This window comes from Homarus americanus, unplaced genomic scaffold, assembly GCF_018991925.1.
Source record: "Homarus americanus isolate GMGI-L3 unplaced genomic scaffold, GMGI_Hamer_2.0 scaffold11022, whole genome shotgun sequence".
Taxonomy (NCBI): Eukaryota; Metazoa; Arthropoda; class Malacostraca; order Decapoda; family Nephropidae; genus Homarus; species Homarus americanus.
In genome coordinates, this window is record NW_024737068.1 from 11,792,409 (window position 1) to 11,813,305 (window position 20,897).

At 42.0% G+C, this 20,897-nt stretch overlaps 1 protein-coding gene across 1 annotated transcript in view; it reads left to right on the forward strand.

Annotated features, from left to right (window-relative positions):
* The window catches only part of LOC121872960, a 39,472-nt gene extending 20,061 nt beyond the window's left edge, over positions 1-19,411 (forward strand). The window contains exons 2-5 of the mRNA XM_042376106.1: positions 10,159-10,259; positions 16,926-17,000; positions 17,115-17,235; positions 17,786-19,411. Of these exons, the coding sequence (XP_042232040.1) occupies positions 10,162-10,259; positions 16,926-17,000; positions 17,115-17,235; positions 17,786-17,875 (384 nt within the window). The 5' untranslated portion in view covers positions 10,159-10,161 and the 3' untranslated portion in view covers positions 17,876-19,411. The remainder of the gene's footprint in view (positions 1-10,158; positions 10,260-16,925; positions 17,001-17,114; positions 17,236-17,785) is intronic.
* The last annotated feature ends 1,486 nt before the right edge of the window (positions 19,412-20,897 follow it).

Sequence of the window (20,897 nt, forward strand, 5' to 3'; positions counted from 1 at the left end):
GCAGCATTAATATTTGTTATAAATCTTTTCGTTATTTTCTTCTTTTAAATGTTATTATCGCTTATTCAATGACCCATTACTTTATATCATTGAACACTGACATGGTAAAGAGGGGTCATCGCCGATTAAGCCTTGAAAAGAAACAAGTTTTTATCGAATAGAGAAAACATTTTCTTTTTATTGTTATAACATAATGGAAATTAATTCGCATATTGTAAAATATCCTGTTTCATTAAAACATCGTTTACCATCACAGGATAGCCAAATTATACCTAAAGTAGATTTGGTTAGGTTAGGTTTTTTATGAAACTATTTACTTATAATTTGTATTAAATTTGATCTACAATTATTAATTCTACATGATCGTCAATAACCACTTAAGAAGTTTCCAAAAGAGGATATAGATAGAAAGTGATTAGTGAAATATATATACTGAATATATATATATATATATATATATATATATATATATATATATATATATATATATATATATATATATATATATATATATATATATATATATATACAGTATAATATATCTTGATAAAATCACACGGGAAAAGGGAAACAACGGAGCACTTTAGCTTTCGTCTTTATTCAAGACATCTTCAGAGGCAACATAAATATATATATATATATATATATATATATATATATATATATATATATATATATATATATATATATATATATATATATATATATATACATGTTTCGTGTTGGTGGTGCACTGAGAGGTAAGTATGGCCATAAGTGTTTACACGAGTCATAAACGCTCCATGTTCTCTAGTAAGATAATCCTTGTGTTTCTTTCCGAGTCTGTTGACCTCGAGTGTGCGGGAAGGGATTAACCTATTTTAATATTTATTAGTCATTGGACTTAGATTGAAGCATTAGCCAAGTGTGAACGAACCAAATACGTGTAAAAGGAGAGTGAGGTGTAGACAGGTGACTGAGGTGCGCGGGGAGAGTAAGAGGGGTGATCCTGGAGCCAGGACGGGTGTAAGAGGGGGAGAGCAGGGCAGTGGACGGCAACAAACAGAAACCTGAGTGTCGCTCCTCATCCATTAAGCGATTAATCCATAGAGACGTAGACCCCCCACTCACCCCTCGGAGGCCCCATACCTCAAGCTAACCGACCTCTTAACCCCAGCAACAACCTAAGATATAACCCCAGCATAATAATGGAGGTTAATAACCCCATCACCTCTCCAGCTCCAAAAAAATCAGCTCCACCCACAGGCCCGTCCTTTAGGGGGGGCGAACAGGCCCGACCGCCCGGGGCCCCGAGCGTGTGGGGGGCCCCCGCGGGGCCCAGCACTAGACCCAGTGACCTCGAACACATTACCTGTTGACTGATTAATCTGACCTGACGGCTTACGCCACCATTGCAACAGTGACCTTACCATCCATAGCGACAGTCCCATGGGGGTTGGTTGGGGTGGTTTCCTCTGACCGCATAATCTGACTCCTTATATATATATATATATATATATATATATATATATATATATATATATATATATATATATATATATATATATATATATATATTTTATGGGGCCCCGCAGTGGCTGAGTTGCCCCGGGCCCCGCACCCTCCTAGGGACGACCCATCAACCTCATCCAAACTTCAATTGGTTACAATTTTGGTAGTAAACAAACCCCACGTGTCTCCTCCATGTGGCTTCCCATGTCTGACTAACTTTATGAGAGCCTTCCGTGATGACGTTATCATTTGTTTACAAGCGGGTGTGGTAAGCAACAGATTCTCCCGCTTTGTGGTCAAGTTCTGAGCTTAAGTAAGCTTAAACTTAAGCCTATCCATTTCAGTGCATCATAGAGAACTGCCGTAAATGTTGAGTTGTAAGTAAAAAAAATGGTAACATTAGAATTAATTTTGCGATTAAATATGTGGATCTAATGCGGACATAATTGACCAAGTTATTTACGCATACAATACAGTACAACGACAAACGAGAAAGGTCTTACTGAAATATAAATAAAACATCTAAAGGTTTCATTCACAATTGTGGATTATTGATTAGAGCATATATAAGCTGACATAACTATCCCTTCCATACATTGAATCTTATTGTTGGCTTCCAAAGTTCACAAGTTATAATAACTCTTATGAAATTAAGTGCCTCGACAGGGAGATTTGTGTATCATATGACTGTAGTTCATAAAAAAAACAGACAAAAATATAACTTAAATACTATCATTGTGTACAAGCTGGCAAACGGCAAAATTAACACAAACCTGACAGGTATGTAGTAGTGGCCACACACACCTACACTATCAACAGTAACAAGTGCTATGGACATCTTGAGGGGATTAATTTTATTCTGCAGGGGTTTTTTAGAACACTTTTTCGTACCGTCTCGAAGGCACTAACTCGAGGTTGGTTTTAATCTATTGAGTGGCAGGGGTTTCTCTCAGCCGAATAAAATCATCTGAATAAAATATTACAAGTGACGTCCAGTAGTGAAGGAGTTACCGCCGGTGTCGGTGGTGGCAGCTCAAGCCTCCGACAACAAGGCTAAACTTATTTCTAGAATTGGACCCCGAATTTTCATTATATGTTACAACCACAGATTTGGTTAGGTTTTGGGTAGGTTGGGTTAGGTTATACTAAGAGTAACTTTGGTTAAAGGAAGTTTAGGTTAGGTTAGGGGTTCGTTAAGCTCGGGGTGAGTCAAGACTAAGGAATAGTTAGGATGATTGAAATTAGTTAAAGATGAATTAACTAGATTCCAGGTCCGGGTACTAATAATATGGACTTACCCCCCCCCCCCAAAAAAAAACCCAGCGAGTGTCACAGGCTTAACCCAACACACCTCTCAACAAGCTAGAAACAAGAATGACTGACAGTTTACAAAGATCTGTTACCAAGGTGACGCGCCGGTGATCGTTCCCCTGTGTCGAGGTGGGGCCATGCACGGGTTTGAATCCAGATCGTGTTCTGTAATTCTCCTGCCACCACCAGCTAGCTTACTGTAAGGTCCGCTGGGCCAACACTACTCGTGTACCATTATAATTATCTTGATTAGTGCATAATACCACCACCACCATACTATTATTTTAGAGCACCATTAATTAGCATTACTATTACTATTATTAGCCTATCATTATATAACACCATATTGCTATCATAGAGCATCCTATTACAGTATTATCATATAGCATCTTATCATTATAAGTCAAAATATGATGCTGTGAGTTAACTGTGCGGGCAGTGTTGTCTGTGTGTGGGGAGGGGAAGGTGACAGGCCTTATTATGCAGAAAAGGTGGCAGCCCTGTGTGGAACTGTTGACAGGGCGGGAGGCAGCCTGACTGATGCCACTATGGCCACCTCCCGGGAAATCCAGCCAACACGGGAAGGGACTACTAGAAGGAATATTAATGTAGCAATATTGGGGAAGCAGGGCGTCCCCAATACCTCCGTCTGCCCCCCCCCACACATACACCCTCCTTCCCTGCTTCATCCCCACCTCCTTACCTATCCCCTACCTAAATCCATCTTACCTTCCAATCACCTCCCCCCGTTGCCGCCACCCTCGCTCTCTCCCCGCTACCTATAAATAAGATAAACATTGTATATACCAAAAATCTTGAATGGTTTTATATTCAAATTTTGGCGGATCTCATAGCGGCTGGCCAGTGCTGACAACTTTGTTTATCGTTTGAAAGTTGTGCTCTTAAATTTTGTTCAAGGGAATCAAATAATTGTTATCCTAGACGGTGTTCAAAAATATCTTACCGTCAGCGTTAAGAAAATTATAGCTTTGCGTATGGCGACAAGCTGGCGACAAGCTAGTTTTTTATACATATACTGAATGTTAATATTTTAGTTTAATAATACTTATACCTATATACAGTATCTATTAAACCTTGTATTTAGTATTCATTATTTATATTTCGGTGTGTGTGTGTGTGTGTGACTCCCACACCGCCTACCCATCACAGGTGAGTAGCAACATTAGGTGTGATCACGGCATTGTGTTGTTTGGTGGGGACGCTACACCTGTACTTGAGCTCTCTCTCTCTCTCTCTTATTTCATATTTGGTAAAATTTACTATATTTCATTTTATTCGTCCTTTACAAGCAAACTCTACCTAGATTAGTAATAATGCTAATCATATATAGTTTCTACATGGTCGGCTATTTATACAAGTCCGTTTGAATTTTCGAAATAAAAGGATATGGAAATTAATCCTACTGTATACTGTATATATCATTTATCCCGAAACCACATCACACACACACGCACTGTGTGTGTGTGTGTGTGTGTTCGTCTCTCCCTTCCTATGTGTTTATCTTTCCTTGGTGTCTCATGTGTAAGCTGTGTTGTAGGTAAGTATGCAGGCGGGGCGGCCCACAAAGGCTGTGAGAGACCGCGGGGGCAGCGTTAAGTGGCTCCTCAACATCAGCCTCCACCATCAAGTATTATCCCAAGCTACTGTATTAACCTCTCGCCGCCCTCCACACTTTAAACAAGCTGATCCCCCTAGAAAGGTCCAACGAGCGACCGGATTACGCTGAAAGCTGGAGATTAATACCATCTTGCGTCATCAGCTTACCAAACCTGGCTAGTCTATTGTCTATTATGTTACGTTTCTAGCTCTATTATATAGCTGTTGTGTTTCCAGCTTGTAATATAGAAAGTTATGCAGCATTTTATAGATCATTGCGGTCTGCAGATTCTCAAAACAGGTCGTGCAGTAGGGGTGATTTTCCCACGTACATCTTGATGTGAGAGTGTATAGTACCTAAATGTTACGGTGAGACAGTCTTTGTAGAAGCGGTTACGGTACGTCGCTTTGAGGAAGCATTCTGGAAAAGATCGTAGGTTAGATTTTTCTCCCAGCTGTTCATGTAAGATTCAATTATCTGACTCTCTCTCTTGATCATTAAAAATGCTGATTATTGATCGAGTTTCCTTGTATTCTCACTTTTAATTACGAAAGGCACGGGGAAAAATGGCGTCGACATTGCGCCAGGACTCTAGTCTACCATAACCGGAGACGTCATGTCACTCTCTCCTGTGGTCGCCTGAGCAATTAACAATCTGATTACATAGTGAGACAGATGGTGACTATATCGTGAGACACACCTACTGACTGTACAGTATCGTGGGATACACATCTGGTGACTGTGCTAGTTAAGTGTTGGTTCTGAGAGAGAGAGAGAGAGAGAGAGAGAGAGAGAGAGCCGCTGCTAACGAATATTGGAAGACAGAAGATCGATCGGATTTTCGACCCTTCCTTGACTTGTTTCTTGAGCCAGGACTAAAGAGGCTTCACGTCTCTCATTATGAGGACCTTTCTTTCTTTCTTTCTTTCTTTCTTTCTCACTTCGTCTGAGACTATCTCCTCCATATCTCATCGTGTCATATCCGTGTGTGTGTGTGTAGATCACTCTCCCTCTCTACAGTGACACTAATAGAACATCAACGGATCATATACTGTACTGGAGACTACCGTAAAAAAAAAGTCCTAGTTAATACAAGTAACAGTTTTACCCTAGTAATCTCTATCTCTCTTAGTGTGGTGTCTTTTGTCTATTAATTCATTGTTTGATAATTATATATATATATGGTAAATAATAAATACGTAAGAGTAAACAAATCTACAGCATCTCTTCACTAACCACTATATTGACTTCCTGTATACTCGCGGTCTATAATTTTTTTTTTTTTACTTTTTTCTCCCCATTTTTTCCCGCTCATGTGTACGACAACTTCAGTGTATCCGACGTACAGAATGTTCGAGGGTGTTGAAGACGTGTGGCAAGAGACTACCTATAGGACGCGTTAGACTTATGTCATTAGTTTTCTGTTTTTCTAACTTGTACCTGACGTTTTCCTCCCACGCCCCGGCGCCCCCTTCTTCCACGCCTCCACTCACTAGATGACATAACCACCTTACGCCTCTTCTCCCACACCCTCACTATCCATCCCCCACGCCCTCACTATACCTGACACTACCCCTCCTCCTCGCCTTCACTACCTGACACTATACACCTCCCCCACGCCCTTACTACCTGACACTACACCTCCCCCACGCCCTTACTACACCTCCCTCCCACGCCTGCCCTCACTATGTCTCCACCCTCCCCCACGCCCTCACCACCTGACACTACACCTCTCCACGCCCTCAATATGTCTCCACCCTCCCCACGCCCTCACTACCTTACTACTACACCTCCCACGCCCTTACTACCTGACACTACACCTCCCACGCCCTACTACACCTCTCCCACGCCCTCACTATGTTCCACCCTCCCCCACGCCCTCACTACCTGACACCTCACACCTCCCACGCCCTCCACATATGTCCCCACCCTCCCCACGCCCTCACTACCTGACACTACACCTCTCCCACGCCCTCAATATGTCTCCACCTCCCCCACGCCCTCACTACCTGACATTACACCTCTCCCACGCCCTCACTACCTGACACTACACCTCTCCACGCCCTCAATATGTCCCTCCCCCACGCCCCTCAATATGTCTCCCCACCCTCCCACGCCCTCACTACCTGACACCACACCTCTCCCACGCCCCAATATGTCCCCCACCCTCCCCACGCCCTCCTACCTGACATTACCCTCCCACGCCCTCACCCCTCCCCACGCCCTGCTACACTACACCTCCCACGCCCCTCAATATGTCTCCACCCCCCCCCGCCCTCACTACCTGACACTACACCTCCCACGCCCCTCAATATGTCTCCACCCTCCCCCACGCCCTCAATATGTCTCCACCCTCCCCCACGCCCTCACTACCTGACACTACACCTCTCCCACGCCCTCAATATGTCTCCACCCTCCCCCACGCCCTCACTACCTGACACTACACCTCTCCCACGCCCTCAATATGTCTCCACCCTCCCCCACGCCCTCACATCCCCGAAGACACTCACGCCTTCCAAAGTACCTGTCTTGCTTGATACAGACCGATGACCGTGTGTGTATGTGTGTGTGTGTGTGTGTGTGTGTGTGTTAGCCACACACCTCAGCACCACACGCAAACCTCAGTACCACACACACACACTATAACAACAGTACAACACACAAACATTAATATATATATATATATATATATATATATATATATATATATATATATATATATATATATATATATATATATATATATATATATAATTTACTTAAAAAATATTTGTGATGGTTATTGAAAATGTTTTCACTTATTATTATTATTATTATTATTATTATTATTGTTATTATTATTATTATTATTATTATTTATGAGAATCTTTCAATAGGTATATGTAAGATGTTATCTATCTTTCATATTATACTGGTTTCCTTTATCTATTACTACTACTTAAGATGTATTTAATATCGTAATTAAAGGTGTTGTCCAGCCTCATAGATATAGAATTTGTTTCTATTATTAAAAAGGTTTTTAACATATCGATGAAGGGAGTTATTTTTGCGAGTAAATTTAAAGATCAGACTCAGTTGTCAGCGACCCGCCATCAGGGTGTTCCGAGTGGCCTGGTTTACACATGATTAATGACGCCTCGTCCTACCCCTGGGAGCATTATTATTATTATTATTATTATTAACATCCATAATACTATTACTACTTTTATATTTATTGTCTCTATATTAATATCGCCGTTATTATGATTATTAGCATTATTATTATTACGGTAATATTCTTATCAATATTGTTCCTGCCGTCAATGTTGTTATTATTATGCAGGGATGTATGGACTCAATCGCCGATTGAGCTTTAAAAAGCAACTACCATTTTGCCAAATAAGGATTTTTTTCTTCTTTTTATTGGTGCAACTTGATGGAAATTAAAATGTATATAGTACAATTTGCTGTTTCGTTATAGACGTCGTTTGCCATCATCAGAAAGCCAAACCATACCTAAATTAGCTTAGGTTAGTAATGAACTAATGATGATATTCTTTGTATTTTCATTACCGGTATCTACAGTACATGGTGTTTTCTATATATATATATATATATATATATATATATATATATATATATATATATATATATATATATATATATATATATATATATATATATATACACGGGTATAGTGGTGTAGGCTACAGTACTTCCCTTGTTAATGAAGGTAAGGGTTTATATCCGGTGTTCATTACAGCGAACTAAAGTAATAATATTGCTGGTGTAATTATCTCATTGGGTAAGACGTACTGTAGTGAGGCCCACTTTACTGTACAGAGATTCATTAAAGTACTGTATATTGTGTCCTTGGGTTGTGCACCTTGTTCACCTTACACAATAACTAATATGTCTTAATTAACGTTTCTCTTTCCCCCAAAATCGAATGTAAGTAAAGGAGACTAATAAGCGTATCAGCCCGCGTGGGTCATTATCACTCGTATATCTGTCCAACCTATACAGTACAGTATATTTGAATCGTCCCAGAGTGACTGAATGAAAGATGTTAGTTGGTAATTTGTTCTATTTATCTACAACTTTTTTTCTAAATCACTGTTTATCTATTTTCTTTCTAAATCTATTATTTATTCAAACCCGTCGTTACGAGTTCTGTCTTGATAGCATGGTTTAAGTACCTTATTTATATCACCTGTATTTAACCTCATTTGTCCACCTCCATCATATCGCTCCTCACTCTACGTCTCTCGGGGAATAGAATTTATTTATTTTTAATCAGTCTCTGTATGAAAAGCTCCTAGTGCCCGAGATTAACTTTGTCATCCTCCTTTGAATGCTTTCAAGAGCATCTATATCCATTCTATAGAGCGGTGACCAACCTAAACAGCTTATGGCAGGTGAGGTCTTTACTAACGAGACTGACGCCCGGAGTTTTAAATATTCTCTTCCGTTGAAGAGGGTCGTCGTGTTTCAACCCGAGTTTAAAAAAAAATATGGCTCATGGTATTAAGACTGCTAGATAAAAACATTAATACTAAATTAGCCTTAATACGTACATAAATACGTTGTTCTCTTGGTATGTGATCCTTACTAAACGTATTTCTCTACATCTTCATTGTTGAGCTGATAGCTAATTCCACTATTTTCCTTTCCCTGCCTAAAAACTTAACTTTTCCTCTACATTAAGCAGCATTTACCATTTTTCCGTCAACACTAAAAGCTTAAGTAGGTGCTCCTGTAATCCTGTCGAGTCTTCATCTTAATTAATTATACGCTTATTCTTGTGTCGTGAGCCAATGCATGTTGGTGTGTACAGTACGCCTATGTCGCCTGGAGATACAAGAACTAATAATAATTATATAGACTTGTGTTACCTGCTGTCCTCTCCTGTTGTCAGAAGTTACGGAGATGATAATTAACAGTTGTTGATTAATAATGAAAAGGGCAAAAGGTTAACACTAATGTTAATAATAACAAGAAGAAATAACAATCACTGCTTCTTATTATTAAAACCATAATATTATAACTATTGCTTTAACTCATGTCATTATTATGCATTTACGGTTTCAAAATCTCTCAGCATACCACGGAGGGCCCGCGGTAGTAACCAACACGTGTTTCTCACTATTAGCTTGGACTAGGGTACAGGTACCTATGGGAGTACATTGGCAACCCTGAGCCTCACCGCACTGTTTGTAAACTTTGTGGCCAACCCGACTCTCACACCCTCTCTCACTACATCCTCACTTGCCCTATGACCTCCTCCTATAGGTCCCCAGCCGTTACCAACACCTCTTCCTTCCCAGACCAGATATCCCTCCTCCTAGTCACAGGCCTGGCATTTGACATTATTAGGGACCTGCCACTCTTTGCCATAAACAGATAAAATGTACCAGGAACTTTCCCCCCACACACTCATCATTCTCTCACTTTATGTAACTTGACAGAACCTATGACCCTTCAGGCTTTTACGCCTTTAATGTACGAGTCATAAAGGCAAGTATGAACTTTTCATACTTCCCTGTTGAGCGCTGTAAACGCTTCTGCGCTTCACCTTGCACAGGATGTAAGGGGGTACCCAATAAACTAGCCCCCTCGGGGGCAAATCTGAAATCTATTAGCTTGGACACTGAGGCAATACTAACGATTACTTTAGTCGCACCGATAAAACTCTGTGTGTGTGTGTGTGTGTGTGTGTGTGTGTGCTGTACTGTACTATAATAACATCTCTCCCCCAGACGATGGCCGCGAGCGCTTTTCTAAGTGTGAGACTCACCACTGTGGTGTTGCTGACCACACTCGCCTGCCTCCAAGCATACACCAACGCCGTAGACTGTCGGTAAGTACCTGGCCTGACCTCCCTCTCCCACTGTCTGTACCTCCACCACCTGACACTGTACCTCCACCACCTGACACTGTACCTCCACCACCTGACACTGTACCTCCACCACCTGACACTGTACCTCCACCACCTGACACTGTACCTCCACCACCTGACACTGTACCTCACAGGGCACATGGCACCGTACCTCCACCACCTGACACTATACCTCCACCACCTGACACTGTACCTCCACCACCTGACACTGTACCTCCACCACCTGACACTGTACCACCACCACCTGACACTGTACCTCCACCACCTGACACTATACCTCCACCACCTGACACTGTACCTCCACCACCTGACACTGTACCTCCACCACCTGACACTGTACCTCCACCACTTGACACTGTACCTCCACCATCTGACACTGTACCTCCACCACCTGACACTGTACCTCCACCACTTGACACTGTACCTCCACCATCTGACACTGTACCTCCACCATCTGACACTGTACCTCCACCACCTGACACTGTACCTCCACCACCTGACACTGTACCACCACCACCTGACACTGTACCTCCACTACCTGACACTGTACCTCCACCACCTGACACTGTACCTCCACTACCTGACACTGTTCCGCACACTAAGGCCTCTATCATGCCAAGTTCTTAAACAGCAAGTATTTAATTGTCTAAACGTGGAGTCGACAAAATGTTTTAGACAAAATGTAATAGACAAAATATAGTAGATACATCCCTCCTACAATCTCCCTCTCTCCCTCACACTATCTCCCTCTCCCCTCACACCCTCTCCCTCACACTATCTCCCTCTCCCCTCACACATCCCTCCTACAATCTCCCTCTCTCCCTCACACCCTCTCCCTCACACTATCTCCCTCTCCCCTCACACATCCCTCCTACCATCTCCCTCTCTCCCTCACACTATCACCCACTCTCCCTTGTACTAACTCCCTCTCTCTCACACACACTATCTCCCTTTCTCCCTCTCACACACACACCCTTTCCCCTCTCACCATGGTTCCACTATCAACATGACTCTCCATTCCCTTCCCCTCTCTCCCCTCCAGAAGATACCCTGATGACCCTCAACATACAATGCACCCCCCACTTTCCCTTCCCTCAACCCCACCCCCTATAAAAGAGCTACCTGTTGACTTGGCGACTTATTACCTGTAATCATCAACCTCCCTCCCCCTTCTCCCCATTATCTCTCCTTCGTCTCCTATCCTTTCTTCTCCTGTATCCCTTCCTCTCTTCCTTTTCCTTCCCCTTTCCCCTTCTTTTCCATCCCTTATCTCTATTTCCTCCCTCTTTTACCTCCACTTTTTCCCTCCTCTCCTCCCCATGTCCTCTTCTACCTCTTATGTTCCATCCCCCTCATTCCTTCTTGCCTCCCTCTCTCCTCGTCTCTTCCCCACCGTTCTTTCCCCTTGTCCCCCACCGTCCAATCCTCTCCAAATCTTCCTCTTTTTCCTCCTCTCTTCCCTCTTCCCCACACCTCTTCTCCTCCCCTCCCCTTCCTCTCCCTACCTGGCTCATGAACGTTACCTTAAATACACATTACCTGTTTGGACGTTTAATTATGTGTGTACAGGTGAAGAGAAATAATTATACCCCTAACTATCCGATTGAAAATGGGTCCCATAGTCCTGACTGGTCGTTAGGGACAGTGTGAGTACAGCACACGGTATAATAAGCCTTCGGTACAGAGAGAGGCTGCGTGGCTGGCACTGCATTCTACCGCCTTCACTTCCCCAACTATAAAGTTAGATACCCCTTTATAGCTGGGTGAACTTGGATGCCCTGGGTGCCTACTACCAACCCTTAGGACGGGAGGCGAGTGTTGTATCCACTCGGCCGCCGCACCCGACCTGTGCAATTAACATTAACTGCAACAGTAATAATAGAAAGTTACAAACGAACATAATAACAAATTTAATTATATTAAGATAATCGTCAGACTCAGCCTCAAAATGCAAATTACCTTTTTGGATACAGCACACTGTATACTAAACCTTCGGTACACAAGGGGGCAGCATGGCCAGTACTGCACTCGACCGCCTTCACCTCCCCAAGTTGTAAGCTTGGGTACCCATTTATAGGAACATAAGAATGGATAAAACCGCAGCGAGCCTATTGGCCCATACTAGACAGCCACGTTTACACCCAACCCCTCTCACTCATATATCCGTCCAACCTATAGAAGCTTTCCATTGAGTTCGAGATAATGGTGGTGTCTGGTAACTTGCTCCACTCATCCACAACTCTTTTTCCAAACCAGCGTTTACCAATCTCGCGCCTAAATCTAAATTTGTCTAATTTAAATCCATTACTACGTGTTCGCTCCTGGTTAGATAGTTTAAGTACCTTTGCTATATCGCCTTTGTTTAACCCTGACTTCCATATACAGGGGTATACCTACTGTATCTCGATTATATCGCCCTTCACTCTACGTCTCTTGAGGGAGTGCAAATTCAGATGATTTAGACTGTCACCATACTCAAGGTTACTAATGCCAGGGATTAGCTTTGCTACCCCCCCCCCCTGAATTCTTTCTAAGGAATCGATATCCATTCTGTAGTACGGTGACCAAAACTGAACCGCATAATCCCAGTGAGGTCTACATCCGCGAGATACTCCTTGATAATTATGAACCCAAGTAAACCTTGTTAGCCTTGTTTCGACCATACGGGTATACGCATTGCTGTCTTGATTTAAGATTTCTTCTTATCATTACTCCTAAATCTTTCTCAGTCTGATTTCTTCATATCAAGGATGTTCATTGGTTTCTCTGTTTCAGTTTCCCAGCTTTATTACTTTACCTTTTTCCACCTTAATTTTCATCTGCTATTTTTCATACCACGATTAAAGTTTGTTTAGGCCTTCCTGTAATTTTTCAGTCCTCTTCAGATTTAGTTACAGCAAATTTATTTATATTACAGTCTACGCCTATATCTATATCGTTAATCTATATAATAAATAGTATTGGTCCAAGTACTGAGCCTTAGGGTACTCCACTAGTGACGTTACCCCAATCGGATTTAGTGTCATTAATGCAGACTGTTTCATGTCCTGTAACCACGCGGTAATCCAATTTAGAATATCCCCTCCAATTTCATGAGCCTTTAATTTACGAATTAGTCTTTCGTGGGGGACCCTGTCGAAGACTTGGCTAAAGTTGAGGTAAAACACGTTATAATCGTGTCCGCCGTCAACTGATTCGAAAACAATTGAAAAAAATTATAATTTCCTGCATTTCTCAGACAATAACGCCCTCTGGTAAAGCCATGCTGAATATCAATAATCAATTTGTTTCTCGAGGTGATTTCGAATTGACTTTGTAACAAATGCTTCAAGAAATGTTCCTGCAATTTGTTAAAATGATTGGACGGTAATTGGAGGATAGTGATCTATCCAATTTCTTGAAAATCTGTGTCACATTCGCTATCCTCGATGATTCTGATACTACGCTCGATTTTAATGACATTTTAAACAAGTTTGTTAAAGGCATACTAAGTTCTTCCTTACATTCCTTTAATACTCCGGCAAATATCACGTCGGGACCTGGCCACTTGTTAGGTTTTAGTTTATCTATTTATTTACCAACATCGTTACTAGTCATTACTACTGTAAAAATGGTTTAATCAATTTTCTTCACTATCTCTCTAGATAGTCGGTGCCTCGGGTATCAAGTTTTCGGTTGTGAAAACTGATGGAAAATATTTGTTCAGAATATTGGTTATACAGTATCTTCCTCGTTATCAGTTAGCTCGCCGGTATCTGACTATTGGACCAATCTCATCACGAGTTTTGGTTTGATACATTTGGAAAAATCCTTAGGCCTTTGGGTTTGATTTTTATATTTTGTCCAATAATATTTTTTAAATAAAATTATTCGTCAAATGTAAGGTCAAAGTTTGCTCTGCGGAAATCTGGAACCTCAATAGAATTTTTCTCGTGACTGACAAAAAGTGCTATTTTAAATCTTAATTCCTTGTGATCGATGTTTGCTTCCCACGTCGACATTATTAATGAGGTGCTCCCTGTTTGACAGAACTAAGTCTAATATGGTTTTCCCCGGGTGGGTTCAGCTATATGTTAATTTAGGAAAGTCCTGAATCGTTTCAAGGAAATCCTCTGATTTGAATAAAGTTGAAGTTGCCTACTATACAGACTTTACAATGTCATTCACTCGGGGTGAATGGTGAAGGGCGTCCACCAATAGCTGCCCTGTACTGTACTCACCAAGGAGTTCTTCACTCCGACTCCGGCCAATAGCGTTGCCTCCTGTACTGGGTGAACTGGATGTGTCCGAGATCGCACCACCGACCCTTGGAGCAGAAGGCGAACACTGTATCCAATTGACCGCCGCATTCCTACTGAAACGTAATGAAATTTGATTCATATAAATACAATTTCCTGTTTCAATTTAGACATCCTCTCCTATTATAACATAGCCAAACAGTATCTTAATTAGGTTGGTAAAGCTTGATTAGATTAGGTTATGTTAATTAGGTTAAATAATGATTCTATCCATTTATATAGTAGTTGGTATTGCAATTATACAGTATACATGAGCATATCCACATACAAAAATCAATTTATATATATATATACTTCTACCGAGGTAAATATCATTTGTCGCTGCACAGACTGATATTAAAACTTCACTGTCTCTCAAGTCCAGGTGTAATGTAACAAGTCATAACTAATAAAAATAACATGATAAAGGAGAAAAAATGACAGCTTGGGGTAAGAAGGGCGGGGGAGTAGGAGGGGTAAGGAGGAGGAAGGGGGGTCTGATACTGGTGATAGACTTGACCCATTTTGTGAGCGAGTGAGCAGAAGATGTTGGTTACCACAGCCACGATATTAACTAGATTATGGCGACCCTTCTAAGAGGCTTCCTCATCACCATGGTTCGCTGGTCAAAGTATTGCTGCTGATGGTTTAGGTGTGGGGTGTGTGGTGGGGGTGTGGGGTGTGTGGTGTGGGGGGTGTGGGGTGGTGTGTGGTGGGTGTGGTGGGTGTGGTGTGTGGTGGGTGTGTGGTGTGTGGGGTGTGGGTGTGTGGTGTGTGGGTGTGGTGGGTGTGTGTGGTGTTGTTGGGTGTGGTGGGGTGTGTGGGGTGTGGTGGGGGTGTGTGGGTGTGGGTGTGGTGGGTGTGGGGGGTGTGGTGTGTGGGTGTGGTGTGTGGTGTGGCGGGTGTGTGTGGTGGGGGTGTGGGTGTGTCGGGGGTGTGGGCGTGTAAGGGGTGTGGATGTGTAAAGGGTGTGGGTATGTGGAAGGGTGTGTGTGGAGGGTGGGGAAGATTGTGGAGTATGATGGGAGTGAGATGAGGGTGTTTGGGTGTTGGGGTGTGTGTGGGGGAGTGGATGTATTGGAGTAAGAGTGCGTGCGTAGGGTGTGTGGGGGGATTTAGTAGCGGTAATAATTGCAGGATAACTCGTGCAGTACATATATCCCGAAATATGTGGACGTACACTTGTATATGCGTACGTGTATCTATAACTTGGTATGCTGAAAGTGTAGGCCTATATATAATAATAATAATAATAAATAATATTAATAATTAACGATTTATTGAAAGAGCATGGCAGCCGGAAGGCTGAAAATATACAGTTACATAATTGGGGAATAGGTCTCTTGATTTACAAATAAAATACAAGAAACATAAGTGATACAATTATGATATATAATAACTAGGTGGAGAGAAGCTCAAACTACAGGGCATTTCAACACAGTGACAGTGCAAAAAGTAAGATTGACTGGGAGTGAATAAACTGGTTGATTATAAGTTATTGATAATTTTTACAATGGTTGGGACTGGGCTGTTCTTATAGCGATCAGTTCGTGTGTGTGTGTGTAAGTTTAAATGAAAGTGTCTGTGCTCAATTTGCGCATGGCACTTGGTGTCTGGGGCGGACATACACGTACACATCATCCCTGTGCATATGTACACGGGATAATTGTGTGTACACATTAGTGTGTGCACAGCGTTACCGCCGCGCTGGCCTCACCGTTTTTGAGGAGCCAAACTTTATACTTATATGATTAACAACCAGGTCTGCTGTGAGTTCCCTGTTGTCTGCTGTGAGTTCCCTGTTGTCTGCTGTGTGTTCCCTGTTGTCTGCTGTGTGTTCCCTGTTGTCTGCTGTGTGTTCCCTGTTGTCTGCTGTGAGTTCCCTGTTGTCTGCTGTGTGTTCCCTGTTGTCTGCTGTGTTCCACTGTTTGATGTGTGTTCCCTATTGTTTGTTCCGTCGTCTGCTGTGTTCCCTCTTATCTGCTGTATGTGCTCCATTGTCTGTTGTATGCCCTGTGGTCAACTGTGTGTTCACTGTTGTTTGCTTGTTTCCTGTTGTCGTCTGTGTTCCCTGTCGTCTGCTATGTGTGTTCCCTGTTACCTGTGTTCTGTTGGCTCCTGTGAGTATTCCCTGTTGTCTGCAGTGTATGGTGTATAAACTACCGTATGTGCGTTATGTGACATTCGGGTTAAGAGTGCTATGTTTGTCATCACTGTGTTGTTCATGATTTACTCGTACATGCTGTGTGTGCTGTGTTCTGTGAAACTGCTGTAAAGAGGAACACAACCACCCGTCCTCATAGCCTGCCCGCTACTCACTAACTGACGGCCAACTCTTCCTTTCCGCCAGAAAGTTCGTCTTCGCGCCAGTATGCAGAGGGATCATCGCAAAGAGGATGGTATCTGAGAAGCGATCATCGTTCAGGTCAGTAACCTCTTTTACTCGTTTAAATGTCTATTTTTGGCTAATATGCCATTAAAAATTAAAACTCAACGGATAAGATAGCAGGAAATTTATCAATATTGGTACTTTCTGTAGGCCAACTGCCGACACACAGTGGAACTCTCAGTACAGGGCCCCGACCGAGACAGAGGCTGAGAATCTCCTATTGGCTTCCTCTTACGATGACGTCATGGAGCCACGCCCACAGGAAGACATGGTTTGTACCCAGAGTTTCGTAACGATTTCACACTTTCAAGAGTAACCCCTCCTGACCTCTAATAACCCCTCATGACCTCTAAAAACAACACATTGACCTCTCATAAGACCTCATGACCTCTAATAACCCCTCATAATCACTAATAACCCTTCATAGCCTCTAATAACACCTCATGACCTCTACTAACACCCTCATGACCTCTAGTAACCCATTATGACCTCTAATAACCCCTCGTGACCTCTAATAACACCTCATAACATCTGCTACCACCCCAGGACCTCTAATAATACCTCATGACCTCTAATAACCCCATGACCTCTAATAACACCTCATGACCTCTAATAACCCCTCATGACCTCGAAAAACTCATGACCTCTAATAACACATCACAACCTCTAGAAACCCTTCATAACTTCTACTAACACCTCATGACCTATAATAACATCTCGTGACCTCTACTTTTAATGATCTCTGGTGACCCTATATGACTTAATGACCTCTGGTGACCCTATATGACTTATTGACCCCTGGTAACCCTATATATCCCCAGGTGGTGGTGCGGGCCGGGAGTGACGTGGTCCAGGTTCCAGCCTATGTCTTCGGGGTGATCGAGCGCAGTCTCCAGGGCGAGAGGAAATAGATCCTATATAGAGATTTCATGACGAGGACTACGCGAGGACGACCACCGAAGACGATCTCGAGGTCGACCCCGAGATGATTCCGAGGGTGAATCTTGAACACGACCTCGAGGATTAATTGGAGGACAACACCGAGGGCGATGCTGAAAGCGAACTCAAAGTTTTTTTATTGGTGTCCTCGGGCGGTCCACGGCTGATATACCTGCTGGCCGTGTGGTGGTTCACATTTTACAGTGATATTATTATTATTATTACTATTATTATTATTACTACTACTACTACTACTACCACCACTATTATCTAGCTGATTCTCTCGTATGCTGCTTGTCTCACCAGGAGTCGTAAGAGATAGTTCAAATATTTAGGCTTCGAATTAAAGTTGCTGAGACTTCTTTATAGCGAAGACCCGCTATACAGATTTAACAGTAAGAGCGATGAGAAATATTTAAAGATCTGTAATTCCTAGAGGAAGAAACCTTTTCGAAAAACATTTGTTCGCAATATCGGTGAGAAAGATTATATATTTGATCCCTGTAAGAAAATCTTTCTAGAAAACTGAAAGAGGAATATGGATAAACTAAATCCTTGGGGAAGCTTTAAGATATCCGACTCCTGGAGGAGACGAACCGACTGAGGAATATTTCGTCAAGGTTGTGTTATGTTCCCGCCAAGTCCAAAATTTTACAACCGATCTCAATAGTCTTGGAAGTGTGAAAATGTTACATTCAACAATTTGAAAAGGTTTGTTAAAATGTACTTATGTTTGAAGTGAAGTAGGCAAGTCCAAAAATCAAAATTGTATAAATAGAAAAGAAGGAAATTAAATAAACTACAGGACAACGGGGAAAAACAGCTAATTAATTGAAGTTTGGGACAAAGTGGCCAGTTTTCTGTACAGACGCTGACCGGACGCACTACCTTCCCTTCTTACCAACCCGCCACAACTGCCCGGGTCAAGAATTTGCCACTGTTTTTATACGCTCATGTTCTGCCTGGATACCATTACATGCTTTAGCTTTGAGACCGTCAGATAATGGTATACTTGGGTGAGCTTTTCATATACTATTATCAGAGGACCGTAAATACTCCCAAAATTTAAATGTATTTATTTATTCCCTTATTAATTTATTTTCCATTAATAGGCAGTTATGAAAAATTTATCCACATCTATCCCTGTACACTAAAGTCTTGCTATATAACAACATTTCCTATTTCATATCATAATAAAGATTGTACCAGAAATTTAAATATATACAAGTTTACTTAGCCACACACCAAGTCTGTTTGAGCTCTAGTGTTAAGATACTGAACTTGATACGTCTCAGTTATTCTCTTTTCTGACAATTTTAAGCTTATATGTGTAGAGGTTTTGGTAACTTTAAGATTTATTGGTTTATGAACCTTTCCATTGTGCTAACTTACATGTTCATTCAGAAAAGCTTAGTTATAAAGATATTGTGTCGCCACCACCTCTACCACACCACCATCCCTTCTACCACACTACCACTTCTTCTACCACACCACCGCCTCTACCACACCACCGCATCTACCACACCACCACCTCTACCACACCACCGCCTCCACCACACCACCGCCTCTACAACACCACCACCTCACCACCGCCTCAGTAGTACGTCTTCTCACCAGCCTACGTATATATAGTATTTATTAAACAAAAATATGCTTCATCTGACTTTTTAATATGCTTTTGTATATTTGCCTCTCTTTTAATTATATTCATTTGTTTACATATTAATTAATCACTTTGTATCTCCTCAACTAGAGGTGCCACCTGCCACACCGAATAATGTAACACGTCCTCGTACACCGCCGCTAACACTGGTCATTTTACCACCCATACCTTGCACGCCACTTAGTCACTAAACCACACAATTGTCTAACACAATTAATGAACGTGAAGACGTCGGCGGTAATTGCTATTAAATTATTCTGGTCAAATTGCTTTTCTCGGCGACAAATTATTCTTAACCTTTCAGGAGACTGCCACTCTTACGTCCTCCTCAAGCCTTGTAATTTACGACCAACAGATTATTCGCCTCAAGATAACAAATAACATTGCCGCTTGTGGCTACTGCTTCACCTACTATGTAAGCTGCAATAAGCAGTAAAACACTCAAGTAATCATGATCACTGATGCCGAACGTCTTTCAATACGGAGCGATTTACGATTGTCATAAACATTAAAATCTGTCGTGTATCAGCGGTCTGTCTAGGACAAAATTAATAAATAAACGCCATCACTCATATACTGTACAGTCGTGTCATTAGTTCGTTAAAGTGATACCTAATAACTTAAAAAGATACACAATAACAATTAGTGTTATAGAGAAATCAGGGAAGAAAAAACTACAAGTTTAAGAGTAACAACACAACGCGCCCTTTAAGTTTACTTAACAACTTTACACAAACCTCACTTCTCGCAGTCCTCCAAAACATCTCGACAAAACAGTCTGTAATCTGCCGTAAAGACACGGATGGCGGCACTCCTCGTCTCAACGCTATAAACAGATCCCTGCCGTGAGCAAACCAAGGGAAAAACACCGTCACTTTATGAAGGTGCTCCACTAATTCCCACCTCCACCCCAGGCTGCGGCCATTCTACAATTCTCTAAAGACGGGTCGCGTTACGCCGGCTGTCACCCACTATTTACATCTTAATTGGTTCCCGCCGTTATAATCGCTGGTTGGGTCATTTTTCTTCGCAACTTTGCAATTGCCTGGTCTTCTTTCGATTTTAGATGAAGAGAATATTGTTTCGAAATAACTTTATAATTGGACCTGAATATGCTATTTGAATACTTAATGTGAGCAGTATTTACGACACAAACAGGCAGGTTAGTTATGTCGGGAATATAATTTCATTAGACTTTGTAAGCCTACACAAAATTATTGAGGGTTCTGTGTTGATTTCCACCAACTCAAATAACATCATATAACCCCGCACTGCGGTAAATTCTTTAGACATGCATACAAATGAGCAAAATTTTACACATACTCATGCAG